The sequence below is a fragment of the Piliocolobus tephrosceles genome, chromosome 9 (genome assembly GCF_002776525.5).
Source record: "Piliocolobus tephrosceles isolate RC106 chromosome 9, ASM277652v3, whole genome shotgun sequence".
Taxonomy (NCBI): Eukaryota; Metazoa; Chordata; class Mammalia; order Primates; family Cercopithecidae; genus Piliocolobus; species Piliocolobus tephrosceles.
The window spans coordinates 45,956,403-45,982,599 of record NC_045442.1 but is presented as its reverse complement, the minus strand read 5'-3'; the positions used below and the strand labels follow the sequence as shown (position 1 = coordinate 45,982,599).

Genomic DNA, 26,197 nt, shown 5'->3' with positions numbered 1-26,197 from the left:
AAAGAATCTTTCCCAGAAGTTTTGCAAGAACAGGAAGTTAGTCTTTGGTTTGCAAATGTTATTGCAAAACTATTTGGACCATTTACAGTGTGCTCCATTCTATTATGTTTAAGCTTCCATTTTTAGGATTTTTTTGGTTGTTCTCAAGATTGTTCCTTTAAAACTAAGGAACTGAAAAATGGTTCTTAAGCCAAGAAAAACACAAGTCTGTTTCACCTCCACTTGCTCTTTGCTGGTGCTGATATTCAGAAGGTAGCACTCAGAAGTACCATTGCCACCTGCTAGGGACATTCCTGGGGCAGCCAAGATGAGGTCAGCACATGTTCCTGACGTCCATGGCAACCCCCACCCTCCAGGTTGCTCGTGTCAAGCATTATTGCAACAACTGCTTTCTTTGGTGCATGCTGAAGTGTCAGTGCTCATGCCCACACATGAAATATATTAAAATGGTTTCATCCACTACACTCTAACAAAAGAGCATTAAGGCAGCTTTCTGGCCACAAACTGAATGGCTTTTAGAAAAGCTATCTGGTCAAGCTCAGAAGCATGTGTTATTGAGAAGACTTCCGGACCCTTCTATGATCATTTCCTTCCTAGAACTGCCTGAGCTTATCAAATAAACTTATCTATTTCAAGACCTTTGGGGAATGGCTGCTAAGTGGGGAAGGAGTAGGGGTAGAGTCATACTCAATTTGTAATACTGAACAGGGCTCCAAGCCTTTTAGGAAGAAAAATCAAATAAGATGTTCTTTTTTGGAAAAGATGTTCATGTTCTGTGTTTGTGCCTTTGCCTGGGGAATGGGGCATGAACTCAATCAGAACTCAAAGACTGATCAGCATGGACCCTCTTTCCTTATTCTTTTGCTGTGACAGATAACACTCCAAAACCTGAATCCTTCACTTCTCAGATAAAATAATATTCCCCAAAGACACTTAGTTTACTTCTAGCTTGCTTTAACAACAACAATAATAATCCATATCTCTATACCACGTCTCTGTTTTCAAAGCATTTTCTCGGGCATTATTTCATTTGATCCTCACAAAAACCCTATAAAATAGTTAGCAATTATTATCCCACTTTACAGATGAGGAAACTGGCCTCAGATTAAGGGATTTGCTGAAGTTCATAACATTCACAAGTGAAGGCCCAAGACCAGAGTCCAGAATCTTAGGACTCCTGGCCCAGTGCTCCTTACATACCAGGCTGCTCTCCTGATGTCCTTTCCAATAGAATCTATAAGGCCTGATGGTCTACAAGGAAGGCTGACTTTTATCTTGATGTCTTGATTTTGACACATGGTGAACACTGGCTGCCTGAAGTAAAGGTCATTGAACTTAGCAGCTAGCCATGAGCAAGAGGTTGATTTTGAGCATGTGAACAGAGCTGTGGCCAAAAGACAAGAAAATGAACTACATTGAAAGAGGGGACCTCATTACAGACAACAAGGTGCTGTTGACCTTGGACAAGCATTCCTTTCATAAAGAAAAACACCAGGGTGGTGGAAGTAGTTGCAGAGGTCAGTGTTAATGGAAATCAGGGGTCCTTAGCCTGGGATCTAGGACTTCAGGGTGGGCTAACAAAAAATCCTAGAGGCAAAAATGTTTGTGTTTTGATAAGGGAAGGAAGGAACATTTTCCTGGGTTGAGGATTTATGGCTTTTGATAGATTCTGTTTTTTCCTTTAATGTTTTTATTTCTTAGAGACAGAGTCTTGCTCCATCACCCAGGCTGGAGTGCAGTGTCATGAGCATAGCTTACTGAATCCTTGAACTCCTGAATTCAAGCAATCTTCCCACCTCTGCTTCCTAGGTAGCTGGTACTACAGGCATGCACCACCGTGCCTGGCATATTTCTAAATTTGTTTTGTAGAGATAAGGTCTATGTTGCCCAGGGATAAGGTCTCACAATGTTGCCCGGGTTGATCTTGAATTCCTTTCCTCAAGTAATCCTCCTGCCTTGGCCTTGCAAAGTGCTATTATAGACAACAAATTCTTAAAAGAGTCTGTGATCCAAAAAGATGAAGAACAGCTAATGCAGATAATCCATCTGGATTATTTAGGCAAAATCTCTAGCCTTCCTTTTACACAGTCTCAATTTCATTTTATGGGAGTTCTTCAACTTGCAAAACCCATTGATTTTCTTTTTCCTTTTTTTTTTTTTTTTTTGAGACAGAGTCTTGCTCTGTCACCCAGGCCAGAGGGCAGTGGCATGATCTCGGCTCACTGCAACTTCTGCCTCCTGGGTTCAAGCCATTCTCCTGAGTAGCTAGGACTACAGGTACATGCCACCATGCATGGCTAATTTTTGTGTTTTTAGTAGAGACAGGGTTTCACCATGTTGGCCAGACTGGTCTTGAACTCCTTGACCTCAGATGATCTGCCCGCCTCGGCCTCCCAAAGTGCTGAGATTACAGGTGTGAGCCACCGTACCCTGCCAACCCATTGATTTTCTATTTCTTATTTGATGCTCACTATCGTGAAGTGGATGAAGCACTTATTATTGCTCCCACTCTCCATGTAATCCAGATGTCTGTCCCCACAAACCTACCAGCCAGGGGATATGAATGAGGTTACCTTCCCATTAATATTTGAAACCTACTAGTTCCAAGCCCCTACCTGCTCATGCAGAAAGCCCAGTTCTTTCCAAAGCTTACCCAAGTGTTTTTGGAAGTCCCCAAGGGGTATGTTTCCTGTGTTCCTGAGTCAGGGCCCCAGCCATGTGCCACTTGCTGTGTGGTTCTGTGGATCTGTCTGTACCCAAAAGTGCAGATCCTGCTGGGTCACTCCAGCCACCAAAGTTTTGGTACCAGTAGGGCTGTCGCAGTTTATGGACTGTTCTTCAAGTGGGAAAAATGTTTCCTTCCTCTGTATTAACCTCAATTGAAGACTGTCTAGGAGGTTGCTTTAGTTCCACAGTATTAGAGAATTGAGTGGGGCAACTCTTGTAAGCTGTATAGATCCCTTTATCCTCATGTGGCTCCAGTGTGGCTCTGTCAGGAGGGTTCAAGACCAGATGTTGTGCTATTTCCATATCCTTTCCCCTTCCAACCTGCAGGGCCTGTTTCCGAAACTTTCTGTAAGACTCTTCTTTTCCCTATGGGAATTATCTGCTGGTTCTACCATCTACCTCTGCAAACAGAGTCCACTGGACATACTTATGCAACCCCAGTTATGATCAGGATTCAGAGCTCTGCACAGCCCATGGAAGCATCCTAAATGCCTGTGTAAATTGATCAATAAAAATAGATAATCACGGATATGACGTGCTGCCCACCCCTACCATTCGCTGTATGTTAACTTAGTTTGGGCCTAAGTAGAGGCAGAATATCACAGTGGATGAGAGTGTGAGCTGTGAAGTCAAACTGTCTAGGTTTGTATGTCAGTGATTAGCTATGAACCTGGGCCAAATTACTTAAACTCTCTGGGCTTTGTTCCTTCATCTGTATAATGGGGATGTTAATAACTGTACCTACCTCATTGGATGTTGAAAGTTTAAAAGAATCCCTGATTCAATAGTCAGTATTTCAAACATGTTAGCTATTATGAACAAACCACTCTGCATACAGTTAAAAGAATTTGTCAGGCATGGTGGTTCATGACTGTAGTCCCAGCTGCTCAGAGCCTAAGGCGGGAGGATCACTTGAGCCCAGGAGCTAGAGTCTCACCTGGACAACATAGGGAAACTTTGTCTCTAAAAATAGATTCGTAAATAAAAGGACTTGGAGTCTTGAAGAGACTAAGTGACTTTATCCCTAGTCACATCAGCTAGCCAACAGATATTCACTGAGTGCCCCATGTGCCAGGCTTTGTCTAGCGGCTGGAGATAGAATGGTAATGAAGGCAGGTGAGCTTTCTGAGAAATACAGCACAGTCATTTTCTGAGACGTAGTCCAGTAGGTCCTTCCCGCCCCCCATCAGTGGTTGTGAAACTTTCTTTTTTATTTTATTTTTCTTATTTTATTTTATTTTTTGAGACAGAGTCTCGCTCTGTTGCCCAGGCTGGAGTGCAGTGGTGCGATCTCTGCTTACTGCAACGTCCGCCTCCTGGGTTCAAGCAATTCTTCTGCCTCAGCCTACCAACTAGCTGGGATTATAGGCACTCACCACCAAGCCCAGGTAATTATTGTATTTTTAGTAGAGATGGGGTTTCACCATATTGGCCAGGCTGGTCTTGAACTCCTGACCTCAAGTGATCCACCCACCTCAGCCTCCCAAAGTGCTAGGATTAGAACCATGAGCCACTGCGCGTGGCCAAAACGTTCTTTTTTAAACCAGAGAATTATTTATTTCATTTCAAAAATCAGAGGCAATATATATAACAAAATGGAACTACCCCACTGCCCCAGTAGAAGGGAATAGGGGCTTGGGCTCCCTCTCACCTGGAGAGCAGCCTGAAGGGTATCAGGAGGAAGCCGGTTGAAACGCAGTAACAGAGGCTCCTGACAGTGCCTCGCCTCATGGCATTTGGACTGAGCAGACATTTAAATACTAAAAAGTGATTTATTTATATGTCAGAATGTTGGGCAAGATATCATTCATATAGATATCATTTAATTGTAAACAATTCATGAAGGTTTGAGTCACTGCCATTGAAAATTTGAAATGATCTCTATAGCCACAGACATGTGCCCACTTTTGTCTTCCTTCAACAATTACAAATTTCTTGATTGCCCTACAATCTGTAAGCAACATTGTTTTTATTCTGACCATGTCTCCTAAAAATATTTTGTTGGTTTTAATTTTCTCAAAGGTCTATATTTATGAGAAATATAAACCTAAAATTAAAAATAAATTTAAAAATAAAATTTAAAAATAAAATAGTTCTGTCTACTCAGTCCAAAAGCCAAAAAAAAAAAAAAAAAAAACCCAAAACAAAAACCAAATAACTGCTAGAGTTTATGATAATTATATAGTATGAGTCACTCCATATATTACTCAAGAATCTATGTTTATATCAGTGTATCATATCACTTTATTTCTCACTGGAAGTATAGTTTCAGGGTTGTCACAGACCCTTTGGTCATAAATGTTACATCTAAATTTAAAAATGGAACCTCAAGCTTGCGTTGACTGATGGCATCCAAGTAGGATCAAGACAGGGGCCTCGTGAGACTCCATCATTTAATGGCTATTCTTCCGCAGCTCTGACTTTCCAAGGCATGGTGTGAGAGCACTCTGCATATATCACCGGCACTTATTGAGCACCAGTTGTGTTCTGACACTGGAGTTTGACATAGATTATTACATTTAATCAGGATAATACCACTGTGAAGATATTTTGTCCACTTGAGAAAACATGTATTAGAAAGGTTAAATAACTTATTTGAAGCCTAGACTTAAATCCAGGTTGTCCTGGATCTAACATTGGTGCTTGTTATACTGGGCATATTTTCATGTCCTCTAACCATGTGAAATTCTAGGATGTTCTAGGGCAGTTTGCTTCTATACTTGCTCCCAAAGCATAGTTTGGAAACTATTCAACAGTGGTTATAAGATCACATGTTTGCAAGAGAAAACTTCTTGGTGAAGCTGTAGGGGATATTAACATATGTTATAATTATTTTAAAGCAGATATCTCTTCCCAGTGGAAGGAAAAATAAATAAATAAAAAATTAGAAAACCAGATAAACATCTGAACAATGCTTTTGGATTATATTGGACATTCCATACAAATTCTGATTTCACCAGCTTTTTGCTGTTATATACTCTCTATTGTTAAAAATAGCATGACGAAACTAGTATATTTATATGTTGTATATGTGAAGTGTCATAACAGGAATTTGCTCTTTGACATTGTTGCTGTAAGATTCTTTTGATGGAGAGCTGAAAATGTTTCTTAACTGTGTTTATATTTCCCTAGGCATGGTCCTTCCTGGTATGTACTTTAACTTTTCCAAGTAGCTAAATTATTATAATTAGATATGTTACATTAACTGGAAATGGTTAAGAACATAACTAAAAGAAAATCTACATTAACCAGTTGGAATCACTATTAGTTCATGATCCAACCAGCTATAGTGGAATAACACTGTAAGTTTCTTTTGATTGGAGTCCAAACAACAGGAAATTTCTTGACCAGATGTAGCTATTGTGTATAATGTAGCATTTGGCTGACAAAAGTAAACTTGTTTCTAAATTGTCATTGTACATTTTGTTCCTGAGTCTTTTACATTTATGATCCTCTTCCAATGACCAAATGAGGACCATTTGGTCCTCATTTAGTTTCAAAAATCTGGAAATTTTTTTTCTACGGTGTTTATAAAAGATTTTAAGTTGATGAAGAATAAATCAATGTAAACTGAATGTACCTGGTTGGATTGTGTATGATTGTACTTCATTTGTTTACAATGTATGATTATGCATGTACTTAATTTCAAGCCATTATGATTGCTTGTTATGGAACTGGGAGTCAATATACATTTGCTGTGACTGTAAACTTCTTCATTGTACAAAAATGAAAAGGTAAAATTGTGAATATGTCATCTGTCTTTGATATTGCTTTCATCATTGTTGTTTTTCCTTTAAAAAGCCCGGTTAAGCAATAAGGAGTAATTTAGGTCTTGCATAGAAACAGTCCCAAACAACCATGAAGCAGATCTATATGGCTAACACAGAAGGCTGGAAAATTATTGAAAGCAAAAGAAAAGTCATCCATTGAACAATAAGCTATCTCTTGAACTTACTGTGGCTAAAGAACCACAATATTTTTTTTCAAAATAAGATATACCACAACAAAATAATCAAGGCAGTTCCCACCAGAGCCAAATGAAGCACATGAAGGAAAAGGCTGAAAGCTCAAGTCAAGGTTGAAAGCCATGGGTGATGTTTCAGCACAGTTCAGGTATTACGTCTTAGTAACAATTGGATACGTTTATGTATTAGAAAGGTTGATAAAGATGACAGGGAAACTACAGTAAATCTGTGTATACACGTGTAGTGTTGTAGCTACAGGCTTGTAAGATCAGTTGGCATTGTCACTTGGCAGAACTCCTTTCTATAAACATCCCACAGATTCGCTTCCTTATTGAGACAACCTGCCAAGGAATGTTATTTAGTCATTTCAGATTTTCACTCAAGGCCAAGATGAAGGTAGATTAGAGGCTACATTGGTCAGGAATCTAGTGGACAAGAGGAGGTGGCTGCAACAGTGAAACATCCCTTGGATTTCAAGGCAGAATACTTGATAGAAAAGGCAACGTTACAGACGTGTTGCAGGCAGCGCTAGGTTCTTTCAGCACCCTGCTCCATGTTTTGCTTTGCATTTTGCTTTATTTCGGCCAAGTCATTCTTTATCAGCAGAGGCAAATGTCATGGTCTTTCTTTCAGCAATGTCGTCAGTAAAAAATCCACAGAAAGCATGATTTCTAGTGAGAACAACAGCATTTCTGAAGGCATTATTCTTTGTTAGCCCCTCTTCCTTTTCCTCAACGAGTCTATGCGGTGGATTTCATTATCTTCCATCCGCAACCTCCATTAACATAGTGCTTTATAGTTTGCCCTCTGCAGCAACCCACAGAGATAGATGTCATTTATTAGCCCATTTTTCCAGTGAGGAAACTGAGTTTAGAAAAGTTGAATGACACACATAGTAAAAGGGAGAACTGCTGACTGAATTTAGTGTTCTCTGCAAAGGACTTAGCTGCTGTAAATGCCCAAAAACATTGAAACAAAGAGTTATTTGAATGACAAACCATTACTTTCTGCACACGGTATCTAATTTGCGGTTTATGAAAGGTCTGAAATATATTGCAGGATTTTATGATAGACCGGATTTTTTTATTGCCAGCAGTTGCTGTCTATTTCCGGTGACATTCTTTAGGTTCTAGTAACCTTTGGAAAGTGTTTAAAAGGTGCCAAGTGATATGCCTGGAAAGTTTAGTTTCATAGCTACTAGAGGGAGGCTTATGCCCCGAAGGAATAGAACTCTAATCTTTAACTCTGTCAGAGGCCTTCTAAATGTTGCATTGAAAAGTTAGGTTTAAATGGCTTCATTAATTTAGGGCACATTCCCTCAAGTCCATAAATAACTGCATTTGTTTTCTCCGGAGTTAAAAAGTTTTCTTTATTCACCTTCCTTTCATTCTCTTCTGAATCTTGAACTTGAGAACTCTCACAAAATTGTCCCTAATTTTATTTTGTGTTATATGCTTAACCATGAGCCCTCATTTTCTTACCTGTGAGTATAATTGAGAGACTAGCATATTTGTGAGGGCATCATTGTCGGAGGAACACCGTTTTGTACATTTTTTTACATTATCTAGAATCATTGAGAAATGAGATGTTTTTAGAAAGCCAAATTTTATCCCTTTAAGCCGCAGACTGAAAACCAACTACACATTAACTATCTTATTTAGGAACATTTCAAAATAGTCTTACTGAAAAAAAAAATTATTCACTCAAAAAAGAGAGAATATGTTCAATATAAAAGAACTTTTAAAAATGACTCTGTCATTATTAGTTTTACCAGTTATTAAACTGGGCACTAAAGTAATGGTGTCCTGAAGATGGGGAGACCTGTGGGATTGTTGGCTCGCATGCTAAAGAACTCCCATAACTCTGTATTTTAGTTTCTGTGTTAGAACCTTGTATGGTCAGGGTTCTCCAGAGAAACAGAACCAACAGGATGTGTATCTGTCTGTCCATCTATAGATAGATATGCATCTCTCTATATAGACATAGATATACAAATATATTTAATATATTTAAATAAATTTATATATGCATGTACATATATTAATTTATACACGTATACATTATTTTAATAAATTATTTATTATAGAACCTTTTCTCTCTATATATATGTACATCTCTATATATAACATAGATATTATATCTGAATTATATATTTCTGATGTATAATATATCTGAATAGATAACATATCTATGTTATATATAGATATCTACATATTATATAGGTATATAATAAATCTCTTTTTCTCTCTCTCTCTCTATATATATACACACACACACATATACACACACACACACACACACAGAAAGAGATTTATTTTAAGGAATTGGTTCATGTGATTGTAGAATCCGGCAAGTCTGAAAACTGGGAGGGAGGCTGGAGAACCTGAGAAGACCTGCGGTTCAAGTCCACAGGCTGTCTGCTGGCATAATTCGCTCCTCTTCTGGGGAGACGAGTCTTGTTTTTCTTTTTTTTTTGAGACGGAGTCTCTCTGTCCTCCAGGCTGGAGCGCAGTGGCGCGATCTCGGCTCACTGCAAGCTCCGCCTCCCGGATTCACACCATTCTCCTGCCTCAGCCTCCTGAGTAGCTGGGACCACAGGTCCCCGCCACCGCACATGGCTAATTTTTTGTATTTTTTTAGTAGACACGGGGTTTCACCGTGGTCTCTACCTCCTGACCTTGTGATCCGCCCGCCTCGGCCTCCCAAGGTACTGGGATTACAGGCGTGAGCCACCGCGCCCGGCCGAATCTTCTTTTATTTAATTAGGCCTTTGACTGATTGGATGAGGCCTGGTCACAGTCTGGAGGGTACTCTCTCTACTCAAAGTCTACTGATTGAAATGTTAATCCCATCTAAAAAGTACCTCCACTGAAACATCTAGAATAATGTTTGACTAAATATCTGAGTACTGTGTCCTAGCTAAATTGATATATAACATCAACCATCACAGTTTCTATGTGTACTTTTTCAGTAGTTTTCCTTTCTCTTCCTTTGCGGTCCAGCTGTCATTTGACATTACTTGCTGCTGAATATATAGCTTCTCTGAATACCACATTCGATGCCTTCTCATTTGCTGTGCTGTATACTGAGAAATCAGAACACCCTGTTTATTTAAATTCCTCTTAAAGCAAGAGACTCAGCATAATGGTGAGAGGGGCTTAAACGCCAGAGAAAGCGCATGTGCGTTAATGACTTGATGTCATTTTTCACTCCTGAAATGATGAAATTTTTCACATTTTCATGTTTCTGGACAGATGATTCTCAACTGTGGTTGCACTAACAAGACCTGTGATTCCCAGATAAGTGAGATTACCAGTCTCTTCAAAAATATTTAGGAAAGAGGGAACAGGAGGGGGAAAAAAAGGTGATTTTATGCTGAAACCACCATGAATAACATCAGGAGGACTGCTTGTTTGGGATACCATAGATTAGTGGGGTTTGTTTTGTTTTTTTGAAACAAGGTCTTGCTCAGTCACCCAGGCTGGAGTACAGTGGAGTGATCAGGGCTCACTGCAGCCTCATACTCCTGGGCTCAAGTGAACCTCTTGCCTCAGCCTCCTGAGTAGCTGGGACTACAGGTGCATGCCAGCATGTCCAGCTAATTTTAAAAAACATATATATGTATATATATATAGATATACACACACACACACACACACACATACACACACACACACACACATTTTTTTGGTAGAGATGAGGTCTTGCCATGTTACCCAGGCTGGTCACAAACTGTTGGCCTGAAGCCATCCTCCCATGTTGGCCTCCCAAAATGCTGGGATTATGGCTGTAAGCCACTGCACCTGGCTGAAAGTACATTTTTACAAGTGCATGAAATGTGTACAGAAAACAGAATGAATAAGATCTAGTATTTGACAGCACAACAGGATGACTATAGTGAATAATAATTTTAACCGCTGGACATGGTGGCTCACACCTGTAATCCCAGCACTTTGGGAGGCCGAGGTGGGTGGATCATGAGGTCAAGAGATCGAGATCATCCTGGTCAACATGGTGAAACCCCGTCTCTACTAAAATACAAAAATTAGCCGGGTGTGGTGGCACATGCTTGTAGTCCCAGCTACTCGGGAGGCTGAGGCAGGAGAATAGCTTGAACCCAGGAGGCAGAGGTTGCAGTGAGCCAAGATTGTGCCACTGAACTCCAGCTTGGTGGCAGAGCAAGACTCTGTCTAAAAAATAAAAAATTTAAAAAAATTAGCTGTACATTTAAAAATAATTAAGAGGATAATTGGATTTTTGTAACACAAAGGATAAATGCTTGAGATGATGGGTACCTCATTTACCCTGATGTGATTATTATGCATTGTATTCCTGTATCAAAATATCTTATGCACACCATGAACATATATACTATGTACCCATGAAAGTTAAAAATTAAAGAAAAAGGTGAATGAGATATTACCCAGATTGTAGTTGATTAATATTAAAAAAGAGAAACATATAACTGTCATAAGTAACTTATTATACAAAAAATGCATATTCTCATTCCCATAGATTAATATCAATCATCTGATTTTTTTCTTTCTTTTCAAGTCAGTGTGTTGGTATGCAGATAGAGACTAAACAGACAATGAAATAAAAGACTTGCTTAACGTTCTTATGAGGTTCATTTCCAAGAAAGACTAGAGAGTTTTGTTTTGGTTTGTTTTGCTAGCTTAATTTTATTTAATTGGGTTCTGGAAAACTTTAAACTCCCTACTGCATTGAGGTCAGGACTTAGATTTGAAAAGGGAACCCACAAAGAGGTGTGTCCAAAGTTAGATTAGTTTATGGAGGCCACCTCCATGATTTGAAACTCAACCCACTTTTCACCTATGCTCCATTTGCTTTGGGAAGCCCTTCAAGGACTTGTCATCATGAAATCTAGAGAAACTGGTGCAGCTAACACAACTACTTGGATGTGGGTCTTAATGCTTCTTGAAGGAAATGTTTGGAAGGGGCATTGTGCACATTTGAGTCATGCTTCAAGGATGGTGCACCTTGTGTCTAGTTTTCATGCATCACACGGCTCTTTCCACAGATGGCGTGATCAACATGAGCATCCCCATTGTACTGCCCGTCTCTGCAGAGGATAAGACACGGCTGGAAGGTTGCAGCAAGTTTGTCCTGGCACATGGTGGGCGGAGGGTAGCTATCTTACGAGATGCTGAATTCTATGAACACAGAAAAGAGGAGCGCTGTTCCCGTGTTTGGGGGACAACATGTACAAAACACCCCCATATCAAAGTAAGTCACAAAACCTTTGGAAGGACTTTCTTGATCTATTTCGACTGAGAAGAAAAATAACTTTTTAATTCCTTTGCAAAGGATGTAGAAAAACTGGGATTAGGTGGAAGAATGTATTTCTAAGGTAGGGTTTGCAGGCTTTGCCTTGGGAAATGTTTTTAGAAAGGTGCAAAGAAATGTCTTTCTGTTTGAGGTCTGGTCTCAATGATCTCTTGAGTCCTCAGATTCTGCAGTGGCTGGCATCCTCAGCTAAATGGAACCAGATAAGTAATTTAGTCTGACAACATGAGTAGAACAAAATCATAGCTGTAGCTATGCACAAAGCCATAACTAGAGCTTGCAGCCCTGTCCATCTTGAAAATGCACAAGGAAAATAAATATCTTCATAAAGAATGGGCCCAACCAAACACTGGAACAAGAACTCAGAGTTCAAGCTCTGTGGCTAGTGAGGGAGTCAGTGATTTTCTCTCAGTAAACACAAATCAGCACAGATAGTGGCAGAGTTTCCAGAGGAAAGATACCACATTTTTGTCACTGGATTTTTAAAATTTATTTTATTTATTTATTTATTTTTTGAGACAGAGTCTCGCTCTGTCGCCCAGGCTGGAGTGCGGTGGCGCGATCTCAGCTCACTGCAAGCTCCTCCTTCTGGGTTATGCCATTCTCCTGCCTCAGCCTCCCGAGTAGCTGGGACTACAGGCGCCTGCCACCACGCCCGGCTAATTTTTTGTATTTTTAGTAGAGACGGGGTTTCACCGTGTTAGCCAGGATGGTCTCAATCTCCTGACCTCATGATCCACCCGCCTCAGCCTCCCAAAGTGCTGGGATTACAGGCGTGAGCCACTGCGCCCGGTCCGTGGATATTTTTAAGGTTGAAAAAAATGTGTTCATCTGATAGGATCAGGTAGGGTCTATCATGCCTAAAGGCAAAGTACACTAACTCCTCAGATTCCTTCACAGCTTCTAATTACTGTTGGTGATGGGGTGGTGTGGGGTTTTATGAAGTTGCTGGCTGTGGTTCATTTCCCGCAAAGAAAAATAAGTGAAATTGAATGCTAAAACCATCCCTCATCCAAGATAAGAGCAGTAGGGTGGAAATGAAAAAAGTCGTATACTACTAATTTGACTTCTCAAATCTCCCAGCATGTCCCTTTCAGCATGTTCACAGGAAGAGAGAGCACTGTCAGATCCAAGAGACTCTAAAAAGCCTGGGATTAGACAAGGCATGCCCTCCCTCTGGGCCTCAGTTTCTTTATTTATAAAAGGAGAGGCCAGGCTGGGCACGGTGGCTCACGCCTGTAATCCCAGTACTTTGGGAGGCTGAGGCCAGCACATCACCTGAGGTTGGGAGTTCGAGACCAGCCTGGCCAACATGGTGATACCCTTTCTCTACTAAAAACACAGAAATTAGCTGGACGTGGTGGCAGGTGCCTATAATCCCAGCTACTTGGGAGGCTGAGGCACAAGAATTGCTTGAACCCAGGAGGCAGAGGTTGCAGTGAGCCAAGCTGCCACTGCACTCTAGCCTGGGTGACAGAGCGAGCAAGACTCAGTCTCAAAAAAAAAAAAAAAAAAAAAAAAAGGGAGGCCAGACTCAAAATAACCATAAGATCTCTTCCAGCCTCATGTCCCTGTCAAAAGATAGGGCTTCTTTTGGCCTTCGTTTTTGTTACAAAATGTTCCAAGATAGGAAAGGCCTTTTTAAGGTCCCTGTTTGTGGCCTCAGAAGGCCTTCTCTATCTGAACACAACAGTCAATGGCAAGCAAAGCAGCTTTTTCATTTATTTATTTATTTTAAAAAAATTATTATTATTTTTTGAGATGGAGCCTTGCTCTGTCATAATCATATAGGTTTGGGATTTTATCTTTACTCAGTGACTGAAAGAATAGTAGCCTTTGGTTATGGTTATGTCAGCTCAGATATTTCTACCTTTTGGGTCTGATATTCGCATACATAGGACTAGCACTAAAAAAACCTGAAGAGTTTCTTAAGTGATTACAGGCATACCTCATTTTACTACGCTTCACTTTATCGTGCTTCACAGATTTTGCTTTTCTTTCTTTCTTTTTTTTTTCTTTTTAACAAATTGAAGGTTTGTGTCAAACCTGCTCTGAGTCTGTGAGTGCCATCTTCCCAGCAGCACGTGCTCATTTTGTATCTCTATGTCACATTTTGGTGATTCTTATGATATTTTAGGTTTCTTCATTATTGTTATGACCTGTTCTGGTGATCTACGATTAGTGATCTTTGATGTTACTATTGTAATTGTTTTGGGGCACCACAAATTGCACCCATATGATGGCAAACTTAATTGATAAATTTTGTGTGTGTTCTGCCTTCTCCACTCACTGGCCATTCCCCTATCTCTCTCCCTCTCCTTGGGACTCCCTATTCCCTGAGATCCATCAATATTTGAATTAGGCCAATTAATAACCCTGCAGTGGCCTCTAAGTGTTCGAGTGAAAGGAAGACTCACACATCTCTCACTTTAAGTCAAAAGCTAGAAATGATTGAGCTTAGTGAGGAAGGCATGTAGAAAGTTGAAATAGGGCTCAGGCATGGTGGCTCACACTTGTAATCCCAGCACTTTGGGAGGCCAAGGCTGGCAGATCACCTGAAGTTGGGAGTTCGAGACCAGCCTGACCAACATAGAGAAACCCCATCTCTACTAAAAATACAAAATTAGCTGGGCATGGTGGTGCATGCATGTAATTCCAGCTACTCAGGAGCTTGAGGCAGGCGAATTGCTTGAACCCAGGAGGCGGAGGTTGCCGTGGGCCGAGATAGTGCCATTGCACTCCAGCCTAGCAACAAGAGCGATACTCCATCTCAAAAAAAAAAAAAAAAGAAAGAAAGAAATTTGAAATTGGCCTCCTGGGCCAGTTAGCCAAGTTGTAAATGCAAAGGAAAAGTTACTGGAGAAAATTACACACAGTGAGCAAGCAAATGATAAGGAAACAAAGCAGCCTTATTACCAATGTAGGGGTCACGGGAAAACTTCCTCTTCGCCCTCTGAAGTTTTGCTGAAAAGACAACCAACAAAAGGCAGATTAATAAGAAAAGGCATCCAGATTTATTAGTGCACACAGGGGGAAAATCACAGAGTGATTATTCCTTACCCCTGATGGGGTAGAGAAGCTTGTATACCATCGTGAGATTATAGAAAAAATGAGGGCTCAGAGGATGGCCAAAACCAGGTTATGGCAGTAAATTAGGTTATGCTGGTAAGACAGGTTATGGGAGGGAGAGAAGAGAAGGCCTGGGTAGCAAAGATGGTCTTGTTATATAGATGACATGAAATTTTAAAGGTAAATGTTTCTTTCAGACCTTTAAATGTATCAGAGTCTCAGTTAATGTTTCCTAGACCCAGCAAGGGAAGGCCCTTAGAGAAAGCCTAGCTGTATCAATGTAGATTTTCTCTTCAAATGCAAATGTCCCCCACAAAAGGCAGATTTTTAGCTATTTTTGTATTTTCAAGCCCTTCTGAATAGCTGTCTTAAACTGTGTCAAGGAAATATATTTTGAGGTAAAGTATTTTGGTTTCCTTAACAGATATGGAGAAGGTTTGAGTGGTCTTGTCCAACTAGCCACAACATTCCCTTAAGCCAAAACACCTAATTCAGAGCAAAGCCCTAACTCTCTTCAGTTCTGTGAAGGTTGAGAGAGGTGAGGAAGCTGCAGAAGAAAAGTTGGATGCTAGCAGAGGTTGGTTCAAGGAGTTTAAGGAAAAAATCCATCTCCATAACGTAAAAGTACAAGGTGAAGCAGCAAGTGCTGATGTAGGAGCTGCAGCAGGTTACCCAGAAGATCTAGCTAAGATCATTGATGAAGGTGGCTACACTAACAACAGATTTTCAGTGTAGAAGAAACAGCCTTCTATTGGAAGAAGATGCCACCTAGGATTTTCAGAGCTAGAGAAGAGAAGTCAATGCCTGGCTTCAAAGCTTCAAAGGACAGGCTAACTCTCCTGTTAGGAGCTAGTATAGCTGGTGACTTTAAGTTGAAGCCAGTGCTCATTGGTCATTCTGAAAATCCTAGGGTCCTTAAGAATTATGCTGAATTTACTCTTCCTGTGCTCTATAAATGGAAAAACAAAGCCTGGATGATAGCACATCTGTTTATAGCGTGGTTTACTGAATATTTTAAGCCCACTATTGAGACCGACTGCTCAAAAAAAGGTTCATTTCAAAATATCACTGCTAATTGACAGTGCACCTAGTTACCCAAGAACTCTGAGGAAGATGTACAAGGAGATTAATTTGTTTTCATGCATAACACCATCCATTCTGCAGCCCACGGATCAAATAGTAATTTCAACTTTCAGATCTTATTGTTGAAGAAATACATTTTGTAAGGGTATAGCTGCTCTAGATGGTGATTTCTCAGATGGATGTGGGCAAAGTAAACTGAAAAACTCCTGGAAGGGATTCACCTTTCTGGATGCCATTAAGAACATTTGCGATTCGTGGGAAGAGGTTAAACTATTGACGTTAATGGGAGTTTGAAAGAAGTTGATTTCATCCTTCATGGATGACTTTGAGGGGTTCAAGACTTCAGTGGAGGAAGTAACTGCAGATGTGGTAGAAATAGCAAGATAACTAGAATTAGAAGTGGAGCCTGAAGAAGTGACTGAATTGTTGCAATCTCATGATAGAACTTGAAAGGATGAGGAGTTGCTTCTTATGGATGAGCAAATAAATTGTTTTTTTGAGATGGAATCTACTCCTGGTGAAGATGCTTTTGAAATGGCAATAAAGTATTTAGAATATTATGTAAGCTTAGTTGATACAACAGTGGCAGTCTTTGAGAGGATTGACTCCAATTTTGAAGGAATTTCTACCATGGGTAAAATGCTATCAAGCAGCATCTCATGCTACAGAGAAATCTTTCATGAAATAAAGAGTCAATTGATCTGACAAACTTCATTGTTGTCTTATTTTAATAAATTGCCACAGCCACCTCAGACTTCAGCAACCATCACTTTTATTTGTCAGCAGCCATTAACACAAGGTAAGATCCTCCACCAGGAGAACGATTACAACTCTCTGAAGGCTCAGAGGATCATTAATATTTTTAGCAAAAAGGTATTTTTAAATTAAGATAGGCTGGGCGTGGTGGCTCACCCTGTAATCCCAACACTTTGGGAGGCCAATTGTTTCAGCCCAGGAATTTGAGATCAGCCTTGGCAACATGACGAAACCCTCTCCCTACTAAAAATACAAAAAACTAGCTGGTCATGGTGGTGTGCACCTGTAGTACCAGCTACTCGGGAGGCTGAGGTGGGAGGATCACCTGAGCCTGGGAAGTCAAGGCTGCAGTGAGCTGTGATTGCATCAGTGCACTCCAACCTGGCTTATAATAAGGAGTGAGACCCTTTCTCAAAAAAAAAAAAAGTTTAGATATATTACATTTTAAAGACATAACGCCATTGCACACTTAATAGACTATGGTATCGTGTAAACATAACTTTTAAAATGCACTGGGAAACCACAAAATTTGTGTGACTTCCTTTATTACAATATCCACTCTATTGCAGTAGTCTGGAACTGAACCTGCAATGTCTCTCAGGTATGCCTGTATTTTTTTCATCATTCCTTACAATGTATGCTGGCAGATGGAACTCAGAATTTTAGAATTTCTTAGAATCCAGGGAGAATGGTGGCATGACTTGTGGCTTTGACAATATTTTCAGTGACTCTGTACCTTTAGGTTATTAGAGGGACTCAATAAACATTCCCAGGGAGCTAATGGTGAGAAATGAGCTTTGAATAACCAGAGAGAGAAAGCCACTCACTCTGTAGACATTTTGTGCAAAAGTGAGAGAGATTGATGAAGACTGTTGAAGATTGTTGCATGTACCAAACACACAAGTTTATTGGCAAAATATTTCTTTTCTTTGTGTCCTTTTTTTAGCACTCTGAAACCCACAAAAACACTTTAACACAGGTTTTTAGAACCCCACAGCTTCCAAAAGTGATTACTTCCAAAAGTATAATCCTAGGCCTTATTCTATTTCCATGTGGCACTGGGAATGATATTTGCAAGGAAAATAGAGTCACTAAGAAATAGTTGGCCTTTATTACAGAGCTTATCACCAACGTCATTCTTGACCTTCCATTCAAGGCATCCAACCCTCTGTTTGGCGTCACTAAATATAGAATCATGTGCCATGCGCTCAGATGAAATTATCATGAGGAGCAGGTGAAACTAATGCTTGCTGGGGCTTTGTAAACTAATGTAAAACTAATGCTTGCTGGGGCTTTGTTGCCTTTCATCCATGGCTCCCAAATATTTGTCAAGTAGTAATTTTTTTTCACAGTGCTCTTGGTGAGGTAACTAAGAATGATCACTCCTGTTTTGCGCTCTATATTTTCTTGTACAAACCAAGAGAACAAAATGTGACTTCTCAGTGAAAGACAGGAAGGAGAGTTTATAGCCTTTAGCTCCACGATGAAAACCGTATGGTTAGTTATATCAACAGAATCACCTGAGGAGCTTTACAAGTCAGCCATGACTGGATCCCATCCTCACAGATTTCTCATTTAATTGGCTTTGAGTCACATCTGATTATTGAGGGGTGGGTAGTTAAAGCTCCCCGTGATTCTAATGTGCTGTGAAGGTTGAAACTATTGAGTTAAATAATTGTTTGGAGCTATTTTCTTTATGGCCCCTCCTGCATATATCCTGCAAGTGCCTCAAACTCAACATGTTTAACCTCCCCCCAAGCCTGTTCCCCCTACTATGTCTTCTATCTTAGTGACAGCTTCACCATCCAGATGGTGGCCTGTGACCAAAACCTGGATGCCATTCTTGCTTCTCTCTTCTCCCCTTGTCCATTCAGTCACTAAGTGCTGCCAAATGTAGCTTTCAGGTATTGCTTGAATTCGTTCACTCCTCTTCTATTCCATCTCGGGTCAGGACATTTCAATTCTTCCCTCTCTCTTTTCTTACTCCCCCCAATCTCCCACTCTTTAGTTAGAGTGAATTATTCAACCTTTCTTTGGAAGCCCCTTTATTAAGATACGATTTACCGCAAAGCCTCTTGCCACCACCAGCTAACACATTCCCTCATCCAGTCCTTCCAGAGCTGGTCATTTGATCATGCTCTCTCTGACTTTTGCACATACTCATCCTTCAACCTGGCACACTGTTTCTTCCGCCTCTGCCTCCAGACCTTATTACCTCCTTTCAGAAGTCAGCGCCGACTCCCATGAAACATGAGTGCGACTGAGTGCCCCTTCTTTGTCCTCCCAGAGTAATTTAGACTTGCCCCTTTCATACCTGTGATAGGTGAAACGGAAACGTCAACATGAGGGCCACAGATGAGAGGCAGTGAGTGCAGTGGTGAGAAGAATCTGGTTTGCAGAAGTCTGAGATTTGGGTCTTGGCTTTGATATGAAAGCTCTGTGCATTTGAATTCTGCCACTTCCCCTCTGTAAAACTGCCTTCTCTTCTGAAAATGAGGACATTAAATCTACATTACCTCCAGGTTCCTTACAGCCCCAGATTCTGTGACTATGATTGATATCACAGATATGAATGTGTGTGTATATATATTCTCCTCTTGTATGCATTAGTTTTTCTTCTCTTTGATTCTGTTCTCTGCACTCTTTCATCATGACCTTATCTTCCTGAATCCACCATTTCCTTCCTTCTTTCTGGTTACTTTCCCTTCTCTCTGCTCCCTTTTTGCATTCTTTGTCACCTTCCCACCCTCTGCTGCTCCTCCTTTTCCAAATAGTTCATTCCCTCATCTCCAGATTTGCTTTTGAGTCTTCCTCTTCTTGGCCTCTTTGAGCCTATTTATAATAGCTTTCTTAGTCTTTACTTAGGTGGTTGAGCTTATCCTCTCCTTTATGCATTCTCGTGTGTCATTTTGAGCTCAATTCCCTATTTGCTACTTCACTGGGCTCCTGAAACCTGCTCCTCATTCCTTTTCATGCATCCAGTTCTGCAAATCCTCTAGCTGTGGCCCTGCTGCTGTCTTTGGCAGGAAGCTTGAAAGGGGCTGGGAACTTCTAGGCCACAAAGCCCTGGGAAATTAAGCAGAGCCTCTGGATCTCCCTTCCTGACAGCTGTACACAGTTCTGGTGATAATTGGGCCACCTTAGGGATAGAGATGCACCTCGTCCCTCCCCATCCCAGAAATGCCAAACTCATAGTTTTAACATTTCTCTTCAAACAGAAAGGTTTTTAGGCTGGATGCTGGATGAATTTGGTTTGATGCCCTCGTCACCAATAGATAGAGCAATATAGGGTGGACCCCTAGTGTCCAGAATAAATTACTGCATCCTCAGGGGGGTTGGTGGTCAACTCTCAAAATTGTGTTGTGTCCAACTCTAAGCAATGAGGAGAAAGTATATGTATAGGTATGGATATTTGAAAATATTCTTGAATTATTTGAGCACAGAGTTTAGAAAAGAGGCCATGAAAACACATACAAAAACCTCGCATAATTGCCTTCTGTCTACCCCAGGGTTTCTCAGCCTCAGCACTGTTGACATTTTGGACTAGATAATTCTTCGTTGAGAGGGCAGTGCAATGTAGGGTATTTAGTGGCATCCCTAGCCTCTGTTCACTAGATGCCAATAGCACTTCAGTTGTCACAGTCAAAATTATCTTCAGATGTCAAATGTTACCAGGAGTGACTGAATCAGCCTCTGTTTAGAACCACTGCTCTGTCCCCATACCCCACTCGCTGAACCTCTCTGGAATGCAGGTCATAGTAAACCCCAATATCTGACCATAACGGGGATGTGAACCAGGTCCACCATCACTATTTTCGTGTCTTCCTACTAGGTGTTTCAAATCAGCTTTCTCTCACTCACTCTTGCCTCCCTCTTCTCTGTAACATTTCAGGTAACAAAGTTGTGTTTGGAAAGTGGTGAAAGGTCTATGGGGTTTCATTAGGGGAAGGATTGTAGAACCATTACATGTTTGAGGAGTAAGATTGGCTGTAAGTATGTAAGTATTTGTGTCAGTGACTACGAGAGACACACCTCTGTAACTGATTATACTTCAATACCAGATGGAAAATATTTAAACTTATAGGAAAAAACAAAGGTTGCCATGTTTTCCTTTTCTTTTTTCTTTCCTTTTCCTTTTTTTTTTTTTTTTTTTTTTTGAGACAGAGTCTCGCTCTGTTGCCAAGGCTGGAGTGCAGTGGCACGATCCCAGCTCACTGCAACCTCCACCTCCCAGGTTCAAGTGATTCTCCTGCCTCAGCCTCCTGAGTAGCTGGGATTACAGGTGCCTGCCACCATGCCCGGCTATTTTTTGTATTTTTAGTAGAGACGGGGTTTCACTATATTGGCCAGGCTGGTCTGAACTCCTTACTTCGTGATCCGCCCACCTCAGCCTCTCAAAGTACTGGGATTATGGGAGTGAGCCACCGTGCGCAGCCATGTTTTTCTTTTTCGTTGGTTTGACCATTCTTCAACCCTGGCTCACCCCTAATATTTATGGGGTCCAGAGCAAGAATATAAATGGAGATCCATACATCATATTTAAAAGTTACATGTATAACTAACAAACTGCTAAGTAAAATATGTTCGATCCTTCTACTTTGACAACTGTGCCTTGATCACAAACTGGAAAGCCAGGTTCAAATGTAGAGACTTCTGGGTTCTGCATCAGAATATGGTAGTGTGTGGAGAGTTGGCCCTTGGCCTTTCACCAACTCTCCCTTCTCTTTCTATGCTTGGCCTCTTCCTGTGCTATGTGGGTCCTCTGGATTGATTTGTGGGCATCCCAGGCTGCATGGCTGAGCTCTCTCCACAACCTCTACAGACCCTCCCTGCTTGGCCTGCCTTCAAAACTAGGGCTGCTCTGAGTGTGTGGTCCACCCTAGAAAGATGGGTTGGGAGATGAAGCTCTTCCAGGCCCTAGCAGCAAGCTCAGAGTTGATTGGGCAGGAAATTCTAGAGTTCTGGGTACCCAGATTGTGATCAAAAGAGTAGGTGATGACTCTGGGTGGGTCTTCCCACCAAGGGTCTTCTTGCCTTTATGGGATGGACACAACAAAAGGGGGCCAGAATTGGGCCATCTAATGTGTGGGACACCATGAAGGTGGTTCTCCTAGAGATCTCCAGGTGCTCTTCACACCCACCTTTCCTGAAGTCACATTTTCAGCTGAGACTGGGAATAGAAAAGTGATTGCTAGTAACCTCAGTGAAATCCTCAGTGAGTTAAAAAAGTGGTGATTCCTCTAAAAAAAAAAAAATTAGAGTAAGAAACAGAACATAAAATTTGTCATCTTAACCTTTTGTAAGTGTGCAACTCAGTAATGTTAAGCGTATTCACATTGTTGTAAACCAAATCTCCAGAACTTTGTCATCTTGCAAAATGGAAGCTCTATACCCATTAAACAACTCCGAGGTCAGCCATGGTGGCTCACGCTTGTAATCCCAGCACTTTGGAAGGCTGAAGTTGGAGGATTGCCTGAGCCCAGGAGTTTGAGACCTACCTAGTTATCATAGTGAGACCCTGTCTCTACAAAAAAAAAATTTAAAAATTAGCCAGGTATGGTGGTGTGCTTGTAGTCCCAGCTACTTGGAAGGTTGAGGTGGGAGAACTGCTTAAGCCCCAGAGGTAGAGGCTGCAGTGAGCTACTGCATGCCAGCCTGGGTGACAGAGCGAGATCTGTCTCAAACCAAAACAGAAACAAAAGCAACTCTCCTATTCTTCCTTCCTCCAGCCCCTGGTAACTACCATTCCACTCTCTGTCTCTATGAATTCGACTACTTTAGATACCTCATATAAGTGGAATCATGTAATATTTGCTTTTTTGCGACTGGCTTATTTCACTTAGCATAATGTCCTCAAGGTTCAGCCATGTTATAGCATGTGACAGGATTTCCTTCCTTTTAAAGGATGAATGATATTCCCTTGTATGTATATACCACATTTTATTTACCCACTCATCCATCTATGGACATTTGGGTTGCTTCCACCTCTTGGCTATTTGAATAGTATTGCTATGAACATGAGTATACAAGTATTTCTTCAAGACCCTTTCATTTCCTTTGAATATATACCCATAAGTAGGATTGCTGGATCATACAGTAGTTCCATTTTTAATTCACTGAGGAACCTCCATACTGTTTTCGATAGTGGTTGGACCTTTTACAATCCCACTAACAGTGTACAAGGGTTCCAATTTTTATTTTTCTATATCGTCGCCAACACCAACACTTATTTTTCTCTTTTCTGTGTGTGTGTGTGTGTGCGTGTGTGTGTGTGTGTGTGAGAGAGAGAGAGAGAGAGAGACAGGGTCTCTGTCACCCAGGCTGAAATGCAGTGACACAATCATGGCTCACTGCAGCCTCAACCTTCCCAGGCTCAGGTGATCCTCCCACCTCAACCTCCCGAGTAGCTGGGACTACAGGTATGCATGACAACGCCAGGCTAATTTTTATATTTTATGCAGAGATGGGGTTTTACCACGTTGCCCAAGCTGGTCTCAAACTCTGGGCTTAAACAATCCACCTGCTGTGAGCCAATCCACAGTGGCTCACGATTACAGGCGTGAGCCACTGTGCCCAGCCATTTTCTGTTTTTTTAATAGTAGCCATCCTAATGGATGGGAGATGATATCTCATTGTGGTTTTGATTTGCATTTCTCATAATTAATGATGCCGAGGATCTTACATGCTTTTGACCATTTGTAGATCATCTCAAGGTATGTCTATTCAAGTCTTTTGCCCATTTCTTTTTTTTTTTTTTTTTGAGACGGAGTCTCGCTCTGTCGCCCAGGCTGGAGTGCAGTGGCCGGATCTCAGCTCACTTGGGTTAATTTTTTTGTCATTGAGTTGTAGGAGTTTTTATATATTCTGGATATTAACCCCTTATCAGAAAATATGATTTTCAAATATTTTCTCACTTTCTATAGGTTGCTTTTTCACTGTTGTGTTCTTTGATGCACATATGTTTGAAGTAGTTGCAATTTTTTTTTGCTTTTGTTGCCCATGTTTTTGATGTCATGTCTAATAAATCATTTCCAACTCCAATATCATAAAGCTTTTTCCCTTATATTTTTTGTAAGAGTTTAAAAGCTTTAGGTCTTACTTTTAGGTCTTTCATCCATTTTGAGTTAAATTTTGTATATGATGTAAGGTAAGGGTCCAACTTCATTCCTTTGCATGTGGATATCCAGTTTTGCCAACATTATTTGTTGAAGAGACTGTCCTTTCCCCCATTCAGTGGTCCTGGTACCCTTGTCAAAGATTATTTTTTAAAAATGGGGTTTAGCTAATAGTCTATGTTTAGCCTTAGAAATGAATTTAGCTACATTTTGCTGCTCTTTGGAGATTTCCTTTTGTTTTAAAATCAGATGTAATTGAAGAAGGCTGCTTCTTTTGAGAATTTCCATAGAAATTGTGCTCAACTATAATTAACCAGTAGAAAAGAACTTGTCCAATTTTTTTCCCCCAGGGTCTCTAATTTAGGTCTTTATTGGAAATAGTCTAAGATACATCAGACTGTATTAGGAATGTCCTAGCAGCAGTTCTCAAGTACGGTTTACAAAACTGAGGGTTCCCAAGATCTTTCTAGAGAATCCCCAAGCTCAAAACTGTGTTCATAATACTAAGACATTCTTTGCCTTTTTCTCTGTGTTGACATTTGAATTGCTGGTACAAAAGCAATAGTGGCTAAAACTACTGTCACTTTAGACTTGAGACAATGACAACTATATCCATAGTCACTGTACTATTCATCATCATGCACTTGCAGTAAAAGCAATGCTAGCTTCACCTAAGACTGTTCTTGATGAAGTTGTAAAAGCGATGATTAAATCTTGGCCCTTGAGTCCACGTCTTTTTAATATTCCATTACAAAAGAGGAAGTACACATTAAAGTACTTCTGCTACATATACCAATGTACAATGGTTGTCTTCAGGAAAAGTACTTGTACGATGGTTTGTGCTACAAGCAATACTGGCCACTATTTTTTTTTCATGGATCATCATGTTTACTTGAAAGCATGAGTGATAAACTACGGTTATTCAGATATGACTATTTGGTAGATAATTTTCAAACTGAACAAAGTGAACCTGATAATTCAAGGAAAACAGCTGAGAGTATTCATTGCCAATGATAAATCTTGAGGTTTCAAGCAAAAAATTTTTGGAAATTTTTTATTCACCACCATAAGGTTGGCAGATTCCTAGTACTTAGAAAACTTTTTGATGAGACTAGTAATGATATTAACACTTGTGTGTTTAAAAATCCTGTAATAAAATATGTCAACATTTGGAAGACTTACAAACTCAGTGAACTAATAGTTTGTAATTGGCCAATATATAATATTGCAAAATCATTCATGGGTGAATGATTAATCCAAAGCACAATGGATTTTTAATGTAACAGAGTATGAAAAGTGCATTAATATGACTTCAGATTCCACAGTGCCACTTAAACCTTTAAGAAATTGACACTTGTTGAGTTTTGGTGTAGTATCAAATAAGAATATCCACAATTGTGCAAAAAGGCTATCCAAATCCTCTTCCCTTTTCTAGATACCTACCTATAGTTGGACTTCCTTTTTATACTTCAGCCAAAACAACATATTACTACAGATTAAACGTAGACATAGATATGAGAATCCAGCTGTCTTCTATTAAGTCAGATATTAAAAAGATTGCAAATATGTGAAACAATACCATACTTCCTACATTTGGGGAGGAAAATGCTTGTTTTTCACTAAAAATGTTATATATGTTAACAGGCAATAGGTTGATTAATTTTAGCTTTAGATGCATTGGTAAATATTTTTAAATGTTCTCAGTTTAAATTTCTAATATGAAAAGTAATGATAGCTATAACCCACATAAACGAAAGCTCATGGTGGAGGGGGGTACTCAATAATTTTTTAAGAGCATAAAGGGTTCTAGAGACCAAAAAGTTTGAGAAACACTGTGCCAGAAATACTGAAGAACTGAAGGCAGTTCTTTAACTGTAACCTGAGATTGGTCTAAAAGGAGAAAATTTTTCAGATAAAATAGAGATCACGATTAATCATTAGCAATCATAACAATATTCTTTCTAGATGGTGATGGAAAGTGGGGACTGGTTGGTTGGTGGAGACCTTCAGGTGCTGGAGAAAATAAGGTGGAATGATGGGCTGGACCAATACCGTCTGACACCTCTGGAGCTCAAACAGAAATGTAAAGAAATGAATGCTGGTATGTAAGTTGGCCTTAGTGCATTTTATTTATTTATTTATTTATTTATTTATTTATTTATTTATTTATTTATT

General features: G+C 40.2%; 1 protein-coding gene across 1 annotated transcript in view; it reads left to right on the top strand.

Moving 5' to 3' along the window:
- PAPSS2 (3'-phosphoadenosine 5'-phosphosulfate synthase 2) overlaps positions 1-26,197 on the top strand; it is an 89,026-nt gene that overhangs the window by 56,501 nt on the left and 6,328 nt on the right. The window contains exons 8-9 of the mRNA XM_023225170.2: positions 11,734-11,939; positions 25,988-26,123. Coding sequence (XP_023080938.1) covers positions 11,734-11,939; positions 25,988-26,123 — 342 coding nt within the window. The remainder of the gene's footprint in view (positions 1-11,733; positions 11,940-25,987; positions 26,124-26,197) is intronic.